This window comes from Pocillopora verrucosa, chromosome 5 (assembly GCF_036669915.1).
Source record: "Pocillopora verrucosa isolate sample1 chromosome 5, ASM3666991v2, whole genome shotgun sequence".
NCBI lineage: Eukaryota > Metazoa > Cnidaria > Anthozoa > Scleractinia > Pocilloporidae > Pocillopora > Pocillopora verrucosa.
In genome coordinates, this window is record NC_089316.1 from 3,201,975 (window position 1) to 3,218,168 (window position 16,194).

The following is a 16,194-nucleotide window of genomic DNA, read 5'->3' on the forward strand; positions in this document are numbered from 1 at the left end:
AGGAAGAGAATTGGAGAACAACTAAACAACTTTTTAAATAAATGTCCTAAACTCTGTTCTGGAGCAAAAAATATGAGAAACATTTTTGGCCCGACGGGAAGTCGAGAAGACTGCTATTAGCGAGAGTGGAACTTAACAAGAAAGATGTTCGGAATTGCGCCTGAATGTTTCTCGGCAAAAAAAAAAAACATGCTAAACAATCACCTTTCAAAATCATTAGCGTGGGTTGTTAACTGATCTATCCTAAGCGGCATGGACAACCACGCTTTAAATAATTTGTTATGCTAAAAAGCCAAATAACATTAAAAATTTACCGTTCTGCGTTACAGAAACAAACAAATCACCTTTCAAAGTCATGAGCGTGGGGATATCTGATCTATCTTAAGCGGCATAGACAATCACACTATAAATAATTTATTTCACCAGAAACGCCAAATAGCTTTAAAATTTATTGCTTTGCGCTGCAGAAACAAACGAGGGCGGTGGTCCTGTAATAGTCGTCGAATTAGGACCCACAACCTTGATGTCCAGTCGCGCAACATCCTAAAATCCTCAGCAGTGTGCGAATATTCTGTCGCTGTATATATTTCAGTCGTATGCGATGTATTTTAAAGAACAAGGCCTCATTTTCACGATGCTTCCCTTTGGTTTTACGTCTGTTCTTTTGTTCACATGGTTTCATTGCCGGGCTGTTGCAGACGAAGGTGATATAATTATTATCATGTTACTAGTTATATAGTAAACTGGATATTTTTGCTGGAATAGCATTCAAAGCTTTTAGATGAACTATATTTTCGGTTCATTTTTGGTAATGCTTAAAATTGTTACCAAAACACACATTAACTGTTCATCACAATACAGCAGAGTCCTATCATGAGATGGTTAACAACTTTATGGAGAGAGCATTGATATAGATAATGTTTCTGAGAATAACAGAAAAATATAAGAGGAGGAAGAAAGAAAAGGAAAAGAGGAGTAGAGAAGCATGAGTGAAAATTTGATTATCTATACATTTGATTCAAAGTTGCATATTCTTGAAAAGTGCTACAACTGTTTCGTCCCGACAAAGAGACAATAAGTTTGAAAGAAATCAACTTCTACTGAAAATTAAGAAAGGAGCATCTTAAGAACACTCATAATGTTGAAGAATCCATGATGATAAATCTGTTTCATCGATCCCTTTGCTGAATTTTCTTATTGTTATTGTTGTCATAAAGAGTATAAGAAATATCTTTTCGTGAAAGCTAGCCAGCTCTAACTGGTTTATTTTCGGAAGTCACATATGATGTTAGATTTTGTCAGTTTACAAATGCAAGATAGCAGAGAAAAACAGGCTTGGTATAATATAAAGGAGGTAATTCTCTAAAGAAACTGTGGTGCTGCGTCGGTGAGAGAGTGTAACAGGGAAATTTAGTGTTATCAACTGAGTTGAAAACGTAAATTGGCCACCGTAAAGAGTTTTAAGACTGCCGTTTCGAGCGTCAGCCCTTCTTCAGAGCGATGGACAAGGGGCGCTGAAAAAGAGCTAACGCTCGAAACGTCAGCCTCTAAACTCTTTACGGTGGCCAATTTACGTTTTGAAATCAATCAATAACACTAAACTACCTTGGTGTAATATAATTCGACTGTTTTAGATACTTTGATAAGATATCGAAATTTAAACACCTAAAAACTATGTGAAGGAGATAAAAAATTAATATACTTCTTACTGATCAATAATTCAAAGTTTTCAGTGAGGCTTCCTGTATGTGCAAGACGAATTTCAGTCTAAATATATATAACTATACAACAGGTTATCAATTGATATGTGATCTGTTACAACGAATAATAAAAAGCCTTTAGAATTTTAACATATCGTTTTACGCTTATGCAAGTTCTTTAGAGTTTGTTATAAAATTGTTTAATTCAAATGCCGGGAAACTGATCACGGTGGTCTGATGAAGGTAGCATATAACTTCCACTTCAAAATGCAGTTTGGACTCCCTGAACTTTCAAGGAACTATTTCCATGCACTAGTGAAAATATCTATTTTACTGCATACTTCTCATGGTACGTAAAGCGTTTTAGACTGAATACTGATTAAAAATATTAATATACCTCTTACTAATCAATAATTCAAAGTTTTCAACAAGAGAAGACCTCCTGTATATGCTAATTAAATAATATAAACAAATTTCAGTCTAGGTGTACATAAATTTACGACAAAAAAATGATATTTAGCCCTTAGAATTTTACCATTTGTTTTACACTTTGGCAAGTTCATTTCAATTTGCTATAAAATTGCTTCATTCAAATACCAGGGAACTAATGAAATTTCAGTGGCTTGGTGAAAAACACTTAAAACTTCGACTTTAAAATGCAGTTTGGACTCCTCGAACTTTCAAGGAACCATTTCCATGTACTAGTGAAACAGTTTTTCTACCGCAGGCTTCTCATGGTACGTAAAGCGTTTTAGACTGACTCCTGATTAAAAATATTAATATACTTCGGACTGATCAATAATTCAGAGTTTTCAACAAGAGTAGGCATCCTGTCTATGCTCATCAAGAAAATTGACCGAAAGCATTGCGTAAACGTGATCGGTCGTAACACTTGCGCGCTTGCGTGGCTTACAAAGTAAACGAAAGTGATCGGAAGGCGCCTTCTCGATAATTTTCTTTGAAACACAGATCATAAACTACGCACAGTGTGGAGAAGATCAAAATTGGCAAGTTCCTTTCAATTTGTTATAAAATTATTTAATTCAAATTCATGGCTAGACCACCCGTGTGGACAGCGATCGAAAGTGTAAATTTCAGTTAGTTCACAGACAAAAAATTAATATGGAAACTTCAGCTGAAATATCTTTCACACCAGCGTGATCCGAAGACACCCTTCTCCTCCGATCAAAAATCATTTTTGCATGTGGTGACGCAAAAAAGAGAATTGGAGAAGAACTAAACTATTTTTTCATTACATGTGTCCTAAACCCTATTCATGGGCAAAAAATAAACGAAACTTTTTTTTTAATTGACGGGAAGTCGAAACGACCGCTCTTAGCGAGAGCGGCACTGAAATGATACAGAAAAATTTCAGTCTAGGTATACATAGATTTACGACAGGTTTTCAATTGATATCTGATCTTTTACCAAACAAATAATAATTAGCCCTTAGAATTTTACCACATCGTTTTACACTTTGACAAGTTCATTTCAATTTGTTATAAAATTGCCTAATTCAAATGTCAGGGAACTGATCAAATTTCGGTGACGAGGGAAAGATAGCATATAACTTCGACTTTGAAATGCAGTTTGGACTCCTTGAACTTTTGAGGAACTATTTTCACGTACTCGTGAAATAATTTTTCTACAGCATGCTTCTCATGGCACGTGAAGCGTTTAAGACTGACTCCTGATTAAATATCGTGCATGAGCAAAATACTTTAACCCTTTAACTTCCATGTGCATGTGACCAAGACAGAATTTCTCTTTACAATATCAATGCAATGTCAAGCAGAAAACTTATGAGAATAAAGAAAAATATCAATTAGGGGGTTATAGATTGATCCAATACCAAATTCTCCAAACTAACATCACAAGAACTGTATGGCAAACAGTACGAATAATTACTAATAAGATTGTAGGAGTTAAAGGTTAAGTAATCATTTATCATTCCTCTCTTCATTTCTAGAAACAAAAGTCGTCGATGTGCGGGGTAAACCTCTCAGCCGAGGTACAGGTGAAGGAATAGCTAATGCCAAATTTAAGGCCCACAAGTTTTCCTACCTCAACGTCACTGCTATTGGCTCGGATTATGTTGGAAAGGGCAGCGAGTGTGGATTTGCCTGTGTCAACATTCCGTCGTGTTTTTCGTTTAACCTGGCTGCATTTCACGATATCCATGGCAAAGTTCTGTGTGAATTACTTCTATCGGATCTGTACAACAACTCAGACAAGCTTGTCCCAAGTCAGAAGCACCATCACTATAGCATCGCAGTAAGTTGGAAATGAAAAAAAATTCACTCTCTTTTTGTGAAAGGAAAGGAGAGGAATTACAGACAACTGCTTATAGCGGTTTTTTTATTATTATTTTTAATAATACGCCTAGACGCTAACTGGTTCAATCTGGCATCGGTATAATTTAGGCCACGAGTTTTTCTTTTGAAGTTTATTCTTAGTAGAAGGAGGACACTGTGGTTAATTGCAGAAGTAGGTAGAGAGGTTATCTGACCGGAAGACTTACAAAGAAATTTTATTATTAGCGGGGAAAGTTTACTTAAAGATACTGACTCTATTTGTAAAAATATAAAATATAAAATGATTGGCAACTTGTGTTGGTCGACCGAATGCCACATCTTTCTCGTTTCTTTCTCATTGTTATGCGTTTTCTCTAGTCTACATGTTTCAAACGGCCTTGTCAGAACAATGGGAAATGTATGGCACAGTACGAGAAGAACAGTCACGTGTGCATTTGCGCGAAAGGATACACAGGGGAACATTGTGAAACGGGTGAGATACAATTTAGTGTACATTTACAAGACTGCTTCAAACTTAACTGAAGGTGTAATTCTCTTAGAATGACTCAAAGCTTAGTTGTTTACCGCTTTCTTGTTGTTATCGAATATTTCCAAATTGTGCCGTTAATTCACTTCCGAGTTAATTTCTTTTCATGTTCAGATATTGACGAGTGCAGTGCTTCCATCTGGCCCTGTGACGTCAACGCAAACTGCCAGAACACCTATGGCTCCCACAAGTGTTCCTGTAAAAGTGGATTTTATGGAAATGGAAAAACATGTATACATAGCGGTAAACCCTGTTTGTTATTTGTTAGTCACACTACTTAGAGTCAGTTTATTAGTTAGGCTATAACTTATTCCTCTCCACCAGTTTTGATAACTTCATCTTTTTTAAATAAGCTTGCGCTCACTGACCAAAAACAACATTTTCATACCGAAAGCTTTTGGCCTCTGGTGTAAGGCTTTCAAAGATTTATTTGACAAGGAACTTTCTGGCCGATTGTGGATATAAGATGGTAAAACCGAGAAAGTGCCCCCCCCTCCCCTTTTCAGGTCTTACTTTCAACTACTAGTTCAGTAGTGTTCTCAGCTGCAAGGATCTCTTATATCCGTCTCTACACCGCAGTGCAAATATATGAATTTCATATATAAATCAATATTCATCACTTCGATGGTTTATTTGGACCCAACATATTGACCAGCTCCCAGTTGGCTTTGTTAGCTCTGTTGGTAGAGCGCTGCACCGGTATCGCAGAGGTCATGGGTTCAAATCCCGTACGGGCCTAAATTTTTTTCAGGTCTTACTTTCAACTTCTAGTTCAGTAGTGCTCTTAGCTGCGAGGATCTCTTATATCCGTAATTCCTGCATATTTTCAAATTGCAACGTTTTTGAAAACGGGTGAATAGATATATATATATATATATATATATATATATATATGTGTGTGTGTGTGTGTGTGTGTGTGTGTTTGTGTGTTATATTAAAAAGCTTTTGCGAATAAAAATGTCTGATCAGAAATCACTTAAACCTATTCAAGGATTTAATATTTCTGATGGAACACTTAAGATCACTCCATATTTTAGGAGCAGCTGCGTGAAAGGAAAGATCGGTGAGCGTAGTGTACGTGATTTACCCCTGCAAAGAACACAAAAAGGGAAACAAACAAACAAAAACGAACGTAGCAAAAATAGAGGAAACATTATTGCTTAAATAAATCTATAACTGAACGAATAAATTAACCACCAAAAGAAGGGCTGAGTCGATGAATGAATAAGGGACAGACAGACAGACTGACTTAAAAAGTGTGACGTCGTACCTTGTCACCAACAAAGAATCCTTTCCCATCATTACTGCCCTTACGAAGTTTCTCAAAGCGAGCGAGAATTCCAGGGGTTCAGCTCTCGCTTCCTCTTACAGCTTACCCTGAATCGAGGAATGAACGGGGAATAAAATGAGTGGCATACATGACGTTCCTGTGATTATTTCTCTAGTTAAAAATGAAGTATTAGCATAAAGACTCATTTTTTTTCAACTTAGTTGTAACTCTAGTATCTAGAAAGAAAAAATACTAACAAACATTCTTGAAACACAAGAGACAGTCTGAAATCGACACTGAGTACATTGAAACATTGCATTAGCTTTTTCGACTGCATGACTAAGTTTTGGAGCGACTTTCAAATAAGTGTCGAAAGTAATACACCACTGAATTGGTTTTGCTTTACGTCGCTCTACGATTGGTCCAACCGATCAGACGCAAGTTAGAGGCAAATCTCGTCTTGCTTTTTGCGTTTTCCCGCATCTTGGGACCCTAGCGTGTATTAACTCTGAGCTCTCATCGGCTTTTGAAGATTTTCTTCGCTGTTATTGGTCGTGGAGATTACTTTAGTTTTGGTCGTACGAGACCGCGCTGAAATTCCTTATAATCATTTTATGTACACTGCGCAGCGACGAACTGAAATATTAACTGGAAAAGACGGATAACTTTATAAATACGATTAGAGACTGTTTACCTTTCTTGTTGGGTCTTTTTCACAGAAAGCTGAATCATGTTTTTCGGTTAGATCAGCAACCCCCTCCACAATCATGTCTGCTTGAGCCTTTTCCAAATTGATGGAGGGAGTAGGACCTAAGAGGATTAGTTGAAGCAAACTTAAAAAGGAAAGAATGAACGAACGAGACAAAAAGTATGATAATGAACGAATGAAAGAGTAGCGGAAGAGAAAGTAATATGGAAGAAAGGAAATAACTAAGCAAGTGAGGGGCAGATGGTGTAGGGATGGGAGGGATGGAAGGGGCGGGAGGAAGGAAGGGAGGGAGAGAGGCATAGAGGGCAAGCGGATCGAAGGGGAAGAGTGGAAAGATAGGAAGGAAGGGAAAACGAGAGGAAAAAGAAAGGGATAGAGATAGGAGGAGGGGAGGATTGGGAAATGTGGCTGAAGAGAGGACGAAAAAGAGGGAGGATGGGAGAGAGAGGAAGGGAGAGGATTAAAGGAAAAAAGAATAAAATAGAGTGACAGAGAGAAGGTGAAATGATTCATAGCTGAAGGGAGGATGAGAAAGGCATTAAATACATCCATGCCCTTTGAGAACGCACACTTGGATGCATTGTTAATGACGAGTACTTTACTTCTTTACTGTTTTGTTGAGAACTTATATCTTTCATTATGGTCAGCGGGAAAGTTTTTTTCTTTTTCTTATTACCACCAAGAAAAGCAGAAGAAGGGTGATATCATTGCACAGTTTGTTTCAAGCTAGAAAATGAATACAGAACTATCCTCTACACTATTCCCATCATATGCCAGAAAGACGTAGACATAAAATTAAAATGTCCATGCACTATTATCAAAAAACAGATAATACGAGAATCCTTCTTCACTGCAGGCTGGACTCTTATCGCTCGATTCTCAAACAGCGATGACAAAAATTGGATGCGTGACGATGGTAGGTGGTGGTATGACCTACAAACTGCCATCGGAGCGACAAACAACTCTTCAGAGAACGACGATATGATTTCAACAGCCTTTTGGTCGGTCAGCGGCAGAGAAATAAAGATCACGCGCAGTGACGACCTCAGCCACACCCCTCTGTTACAGACCACAGGTAACTGTTTGGGTGGACAAACATTTCGATCTAAAATCACAAGTTATGGCGACTTTAGAAATGGCACAGTTTGGGCCAGTGATCAGTGTCTGGGAAATTGTATGGTTCAGTATGGCGGACAGTACAATTCAACAGACGGGTTTCAAAAGGCTCACTGCAGTGGAAACATCCAAAGCGCCAACGAGATCGGCTTCTGGTGTGACTGGGGAGGTGGTGATGGCGCGGTGATGATGATTGGTGGAGGAGGAAAAAGCTGTGCACGCGCTGATCACGGGATTGGGATCACAGAAATTAACGAGGCTTCTTTTGTTTTCCCGGGAGGCAGTCAAGGTGAAGATGACTTTGGTTATGACGCTGGGAGCAGCAACGCTAAAGGCCAGTCTTACTCGTTGAATTTGTGGGTGCGTTAGGAATTACAAGTTCCTCCTTTTCCGCTGATATTTTTGCGCAAAACTGATGAACGTTGGGATACATAATATCCCCAATGGATATAAAAAGAAATACAATGAATTTTTTTAGTCCATCGTATCAAACCAGGATTGATAAAATGGTTAACATCCAGTTAACAATCTTTAAATGTAGCTACAACAAATACTAACATTCCTAAGAATAACAAATAACACTTAAAAGTTTCCTGATTTCTATGAATGCACTGCATTGGATAGATTGTAGATTTTCTCGCACGAAATTGCTTCAGCTGGATTTAAGAAGTATGAAGTTTATGCTTGCCGCAGCTTAACAGGTAGACTATTCCACGGCGCAGAACCTCAATAAATGAGGCAGTTTTTGACAAAGTGTTCATGGGGCAGCAGAGCAGCTAAGTTGCCCTCAAGGTTCCTCACATAATGATTAGAGATTTCAATTCAATTCAATTCCTTTGACTTAGCCTTGTACGGATTAATTTGGGTCGATTCGTCGAGGGAAAATAAATTATCATTTCGGGTAAAGAATGATTTGTTGATGGTGTCGGAGCCTTTGGCTAGAGAATAGCACTAACCACTTGATAATACCGTAAGAAATTGGATTCACAGGAATATTTTATCACGTAATTCGTGGAATGTTAAAATATCGCCACTTTCACTCAAAAGGTCGTTAATCGATAGAATATCTTTTTTAAACCATTCATTAAGGAAGATGGGTTTCCCGTCAACCAATATATCTTTGTTATTAAACAATATTAACTCCTGCTTTTGATCGTGCGAGTAAAGAGTTTTTAACTCGTTAAAGAATTCTAGTATCTTCTTATAGAAGAGCGGGATATCTTTAAAGTAATTCGTGTCGTAGTTGCACCTTAATAGAAAGTTTAACCCTCCCTTTTTCTTGAAAAAATTGTTTAGAATAATACATGAATTACTGTTGTCCGAAATCCGCAACAGTCTCGGGATCTAGGCGAGTTTTAGGGCTTTTAACATAATATCAAAATCGGTCATGCGTATGCCACCGTTGTCTAAATCTTGGTAAAGACCAGATCTTTTGATTTTATTTTTTTTGTTTTTCCAGAGGAACTTAAAATATTTTGTTCTTACAATTTCCACAATTCCCTTGGGAACATTTAGATTAGAGGCCGAATAGTTAAGTTGCGAGATACCCAAGGTTTTAATTGACATGGCTCTTCCAAATATCGTCAAATCCCGTAAACTCCACATATCCAGCTTAGTTTGCAACTTTTGGATCTTTTTGTCGAAGTTGAGCTCGTTATTCTCCTTCATATTGTACGAAAAATATATCCCCAATATCTTAACAAGGCTGTGGAACCATTTTAAATATGGAGGCTTATCTTTATTACTTTTCCATTTCCCCAACGGAAGCGCCTTCGTTTCCTTTACGTTGTTTTAGGGACAGACCAGCAATTCGTCCGAAATCCTCAACAATTATCAAGGCCATTTCTAAAGATTCTATGTTCGCATTGAATGGAGTAGTATCATCAGCGAATGGGGACAGCTTGATTTCCTCACCGAAGATTTTGATACCTCTCACTTTGGAATCCTGACGTATCTTTTTTGAGAGTACCTCCGCAGAAAGAATAAACAAATAAGGGGAGAGGGGGCAACCTTATCGAACTCCTTTTGATAGTTTAAGCCGGCTGGTTAAAAAACCATTGTTTTGTACTGCACTTTCTGTGTTCGTGTAGACTATCTCAATCCAGCACTTTGCGTCACTACCAACATTAAAATGGTCCAGCGTCTTCATTATAAAGGGCCATTCAATCGAGTGAAATGCTTTTCGGAAGCCTAGTGACGTTAGAATGCCAGGCAGGTTTTGTAGACTCGTATATTCCATTATGTCACTTATAAGTCAGATATTTTCCCCTATGTATCTCCCTTCTACAAGCTAGTTTGGTCAGAGTGGATCAGGTTTGGTGGTGTCGGTTCAATGCGTTTGGCGATTGCTTTTGATGCTATTTTAAGATCAACATTAGGCAGTGTAATTAGTCTCCAGTTTGAAAGATCTAGGAGTGACCTGTCCTCCTTCGGTACCAAAGTAATTATTCCCCTTCGTTGTGAAATGGAGAGTTCACCTTTCTCGTGCGCTTCGTTGAAACTTGCTATTAAATCGTTTCCTAAAAGTTAAAAAAATTGGTATAAAATTCGACGGTAAATCTGTCTTCCCCTGGTGCTTTATTATTCCGAAAGGTTTCTAGTATCTTTTTGCATTCTTCGTACGAAAGTGGACGCTCCCAGGTTTCTTGCACGTCCTCTGAAAGCTTAGGGGATTCAACAATGTCAGTGAATGTGTCATACGAAGTTTCAGAGAAGATTAAATCCGAGGTATATAGATTTCTATAATAGTTTTCAATTTGCTCTAGAATCACTGTCCCGTTACGCGTAATAGAATCATCTTGTAATCGAAGTTCACTGATAGTTTTTTTTTGTCATTACTTTTTTCAAGACGGATTATATGAAACAGTCAGTAATTTTCTACTGATGATCAATTTCACCTTTCAAAGATCATTTAGGAATGATCATAAATATCGCATTTTTCCCCATTAGCAGCAATTCTTTAATTTGGGAAATGGCCTAAGCTTCATTTCATTACACGAAATCAATACAGGTCAAGTGTAAAAAGTAGCGTACTTGTAATCGCTTAGTACATACATGTGGTTAATATAACAACTTCCATCAAATTCAACTATTAAAAGACAACATCATCCGGCGCGCAGAAACTATGCTATTATATGCAATTCAATTCAGAGAAACCGACAGGGCTCCAGCCTTCTATTTTAAGCATGTTACATTTAAAAGTAGCTCAGCCGTGACAGAGGAATAAGATAAACAGGAAACCTTAGCCATATCAGTCACACGGGAAGCTAAAAACTTCATCTCAAGGAAACAAGTCAGGTTTCTTACACGTTTATTACAAACGTTGTTCAGTAGAGGAGCCCAAAAGTCCCGAAAAGCTACAATGGACTCTACAAAAAGAGTTCACAGGAAAAGGACAGACGAAATTTTTCGAAAGAGGTCATCGGTTCTTTCTTTTATTTCAATTCTACTGATTGTTGCGCTGTTCCTGAGGATAGAGATGATCAACAAGCGAACGCAAATCAATGAACTGCGCATTTTTGCCGTTTAAAGTCGCATAAAGACGACAAATGAAGCAGATGGAAACGTCGAGAACAAGCTGAAAACGTTTACAGGTACATGTGAGTACGAAACTATTTACTTTGATCCAAACAACTTTAATTAGAAGTTTTATATGAATTAATCTAGCTTCTACAATTCGGTCCCCTGGGAGGAAGAACTTGGAATGGCGAAAATGCTAAAACCGCCTCAAACCTGGCGTTTATATCATGGGCTCCAAATTTTTGCTGAGAACCATGAACATTTCTACATGATGGAGATCATGATGGGCTGTAGTCAAGCGGAAAGCATTATCATTTTGGCAAGATGATTAGGTGGGTATTTTTCGGACAGAAGAATCATAACTGATCTCAACCCATACACCTGAAGACTTCAAAAAATAATAATGGTAAATGGTCTTTTCGCATTTAAGACGATAATTTTCGATGCAGAATTGAATTGTTTTAGCATAGAAGGGAAGTTCAAGTAGGTAGGATGTAACAGTTCCTGAACTGAAATGCTTCTCTTTTTCATGTAAAAAAAAGATTATATAACATTGCATACACTTTGACGGTTTATGCAGATACATGACTTGATGAAATTATTTTCTTAAACTTCAACGAACTATCATTCAGATGGGAAGGTTGTTACGGTTCTGTATGAAATATTTATAGAGGACTGATCTTAGTGGTTATGAACCGAAGAAATAAGAAAATGAATTACAAATGTATGATTAGGCTGCTGAATGTTGAACAAAGTTCGTTTGATATCGGGCTCCCAAGTATTCTAACAATCCCCCTTATTGGCAGTCAATTTTCTATAAACCCCCCACCCTTTACATTCCGTTAGTGACCACTGATTATCACTTCTGTTTCTGATGAAAGTTACGTGATCTCCATAGAATCCCCCGACCCCCACCCCTCCCCCCGGTGATGAGAAATGACCGGTTTCTAAGAGATCTGATTGATGTGACTTACAAAATGGTCTTTTCGCATTAAAGACGATAATTTTCGATGCAGAATTGAATTGTTTTAGCGTAGAAGGGAAGGTCCAGCACTCCAGGTTAAAAAAAGTTTCCTAATAGTATTTGAAAACCCTTGACAATTTTTTCCCTCATGTTTGACATTCAGATTTTGAAAGTGTACTGAGAAAACATCCAATGGATCATTATAAAAGAAAGAAAAGAAATATTGTTCAGAGTCCAACTGCAGGAACAATGGCTTTACAACAAATTCGCGCAGAAATAAATAACAAGTTCAATGAAGTTTGTAAATCTTCGGACAGAATATGCCAGGCAGGACCCCCAGGACCTCCAGGAGCCCTTGGGTATCCTGGATATAAGGGAGAAAAAGGGGCCTTTGGAAAGGAAGGACCACCAGGCCTATCGGGGCCTATTGGAACCGGCCAGGCGTGAGTGGCAAAAGAGGACCTGCAGGACCTCAAGGAGCAAAGAGTGAAAAAGGGGACAAAGGGTCCGTTGGAGCCCCTGGAATTAGAGGAGAGACCGGAACGAAGGGTCGTCAAGGACAAAAAGGATCTAATGGCTTAAAAGGGAACAAGGGTATCAGAGGATTGGTTGGTATTCAAGGACCAAAGGGAGAATGTGTTGTTTCACCGAAGATCAGAGTGTATCCAGTATCTCATGAAGTCTTTATCAATGAGACAGCAATATTCTTCTGTTGGGTTCAAGGGCAGACGTCTTCCAAAATAACATGGTGTAAGCTTGGAGGTACTCTATCTGATGCTACGGTCGAAAATGGTGCGCTTCGAATCAACAGCGTACAAAAGTCACATGTGGGGTCGTATATGTGTTCAGCTAACACTGGTCTCGGAAGGTTAAGGGGTTTTAGCACTTTACAAGTAAAAGGTATGAAAATCAGCGCCTCATTTTTCTGATTTTTTATGATGTGTATCTCTAACACCATTGTAGACAGCTACTTGTCAATGAAATACACATTTTTGTCTTTCCACAGTGAGCCGGGGACATTGAGCGTGTTTAAAAAGCAGTTTAGTTCCTTTAATGCCTATTACGTTGGGGGAATTTATGTCCGCTTGATAATGTTAAAAAAGTATGAGAGGTTTAGGTTGTATGTTCTTGCTATTTTCAACGCTAAAAATTTTCTCTAGTGTGACCAAAGTTTCTATTGATCACATGAAGTTGTTTATCACATGTCGGTTTTTCATTCTACCTTCAGAGCCACCAACATTTGTCAAGAAACCACCATCTAAGATCATTGTAGATAAAGGCTCCGTTTTAAGTCTCTGTTGTGAGGCTGTGGGCTCTCCTCCTCCCAAAGTCGAATGGTTACGCGCTGGTAACGTACGCTCCGCTGATACATCATTGGCTTTCCAGGAACAAGGCTGCCTCGAACTCAACACTGTTGAGTTCAACAGTCACGGGAAATATGTCTGCCGCGCAAGAAATCGCATTGGATTGGCAGAAACAACAACGTCAGTAGTCGTCAAAAGAAAAGGTGCCTTTTGATCAATAATATAATTTGCTATTATTCCAGCCACCAAACACTCATCTCATACCAATCTGAGAGACCAATTCTGTCATGACAGCAACACCAGTAGCCCACTTAAATTGATCTCAAGTTTGTGATTGTCGTGGTCTCCGATGATATCTTGCCCTCGAGACTCAAAGCAATACTTATGATAACTAGGTGGGTCAGTAGCACCAGTAAACAAACAAACAAACAAACTACATGCCCTATCTCCTGGCCTATCCCATGAGTAACTAGCCGGTATCTTCGTCTAAATCGTCGAAATGTGAAAAATACTAGGTTGAAAACATGTGTCCCGATATTGCCTAGATTCCAGCTAGCGGTTATCTCATTTATTTTACCTAAGCCACGGTATACAAAAATGGGCATCCAATAATTATACACGATTAATGTGATTTAGGTTTTTCCTTAGTTTAGTTCTGTTCTGTATGCTTTCTTATGTGTTCTTACGCCTCTTGTTCTAGACTGAGAACCACAACAATATCATTGGTAAATATTTCCTTCATTTTTTATGCATTATTCATATCTGTTTTTTATCAACTTTCAGTCAATTCTTGTGAAGAAGTTTTAAAGAAAAACATGGAGAAACGTCCTGGGAGCTTCGAGCTTTTAGCGGGCAATTTTCGATATTATGTAAGTGTAGACCCCTCAGTTCTCTTCCAGAATAAATATGAATCGTTGCTTTAGAGACTATCTCCTAGATAAAACAATTTTTGTTGCTTTGTCTTTTCTTCGTTTGTATGCTTTTGTGTCGCTTTGTTTGTTTTGTTTTTTTCTTTTTCGCTGTTGTTGATTTTTTCTATTTGTGCTCCTTTTTTTCCCTCTCCGGACGGGACGTCTTCTTTTGCGAAATAAAGTGTTAAGTGTAGTTCGACTTTTCTTTCAGCCTTACTGACAGTCTAAACTCCAATAGAAAAGCTTTAATAGTCGCACGACTCGACGACTCCAAAGATTATAAGATATTTCTCCTTCGAGAACATTTCGTGGGACATACCAGCGAGGAAGCACGCATTTTTCAATTTTTGTAGGGTCGCCCCTGTTTACAGCTTCCAGTCAAAAATACAGTCCAGATGGCAATTTAAAAATTACATATTTGAATTAAAGAGAGACTCTTAGTAAGAGAAAAACCTTTCCTGATGTGAAGAGGTGCCTTCTAACTTTCACTCTCACCACTCCTATCCCACCCCTCCAATCCCAGTGAGAGAGTTACGACTAGATCCCAAGCCTCCCGGTGACTATTCTAATTCTTTATCGTATCGTTCTAAAGCTGTTAGAGTACTTCATATCTATCAAGGGATGCTATCAAATCCTCACCAACTTAAAACCCAATTAATAAATGCCCTGCTTTTGATTATTGTAATCTATTTGCAATGTACTTTTAGGTTTATTGTGATATCACAGCAAGTCCTGAAGGATGGACTCTTATCCCTCGATTCTCAAACAGCGATGGCAGGAATTGGATGCGTGACGATGGTAAATGGTGGTATGACCAACAAGCTGCCTATGGAACAACAAATGACCCATCAGTGAACGCTGATATGATATCACCTGCCTTTTGGTTGGTCAGAGGAAGCGAATTTAAGATCACGCGCAGTGACGACCCCAGTCACACCCCTCTGTTACAGACCACAGGTAACTGTTTGGCTGGACAAACATTCCGATCTAAAATCACAAGTTATAGCAACTTTAGAAATGGCAAGGTCTGGGCCAGTGATCGATGTCTGGGAAATTGTACAGTTCAATATGGCGGAAATTATAACTCAACAGAAGGGTTTGAACAGGCTGATTGCAATGGAAACATCCAAAGCGCTGACAAGATCGGCTTCTGGTGTGACTGGGAGTCTGGGGATGGGGCAGTCATGATGATTGGTGGAGGAGGAAGTAAATGTGCACGTGCAGATCACTGAATTGGAATCTCAGAAACCAAAGCTGCTTCTTTCGTTGAAGAGGATAGCATACAAACTGAATATGACTTTGGTTATAATGCTGAAACGAGAAGCACTCCATCCCTGTCCTACTCGTTGAACTTATGGATCCGTTAAAAGTTATAAGAATTATACGTTAAAAATTACAACGTAATACTTTTGTGATCAGTAATGGAGTTAACAAGTCCTAAACCAAATTACAAACTCTAACAAGGGAGTCCGCTGACTGGTAGGTCGGACAGTATGAAGGCTCGGATATACATTTTTTGAACCTAGGGTATTGCATTTCTCTCCCTCTATGGCTTCACTCCACCAATTAGAATCTCCTAAATGAAGTGAGGTTCAGACATAAGTTTAACGTGAAAGAGCGGGTAAAGTCAGAAGAGGCGTGCTTTCGATTCGATTTTTGTTTCAAAGACGAGTACATTTAAATGTCATTTAGCTAACTAACAACTTTTACATTTAGCTTCGACAACTGCCTGCAACATATCTCAGTTATGCGTTTTAAGTAATGGCTACCTAGTAGTTTAGATGGTACCTCTTTGATTCGTTTTTCAAAAAAATCAATTTAGAATTCTGCAACCTGTCTTGAACTTTTTGTAGGCCTCTG

The 16,194-nt window shown here is 38.5% G+C and overlaps 2 protein-coding genes and 2 pseudogenes across 2 annotated transcripts in view; all 4 read left to right on the plus strand.

Annotated features, from left to right (window-relative positions):
* Positions 1 to 16,194, plus strand: part of LOC131788981 (uncharacterized) — a 120,876-nt gene that overhangs the window by 69,762 nt on the left and 34,920 nt on the right. The window lies entirely within an intron of this gene.
* Positions 7,299 to 8,162, plus strand: LOC136281199 (uncharacterized). Its single transcript, XM_066167463.1, has one exon. The coding sequence runs from the start codon at positions 7,424 to 7,426 to the stop codon at positions 8,003 to 8,005; it is 582 nt and encodes a 193-aa protein (XP_066023560.1). The 5' UTR covers positions 7,299 to 7,423; the 3' UTR covers positions 8,006 to 8,162.
* On the plus strand, positions 12,312 to 12,958 carry LOC136281147 (macrophage receptor MARCO-like; annotated as a pseudogene).
* Positions 12,959 to 15,701, plus strand: LOC136281227 (neuronal cell adhesion molecule-like; annotated as a pseudogene).

What these genes read in the sequence shown, in the direction of transcription:
- LOC136281199 (XM_066167463.1), top strand. Translation starts at nt 7,424, where the DNA reads ATGCGTGACGATGGTAGGTGGTGGTATGACCTACAAACTGCCATCGGA.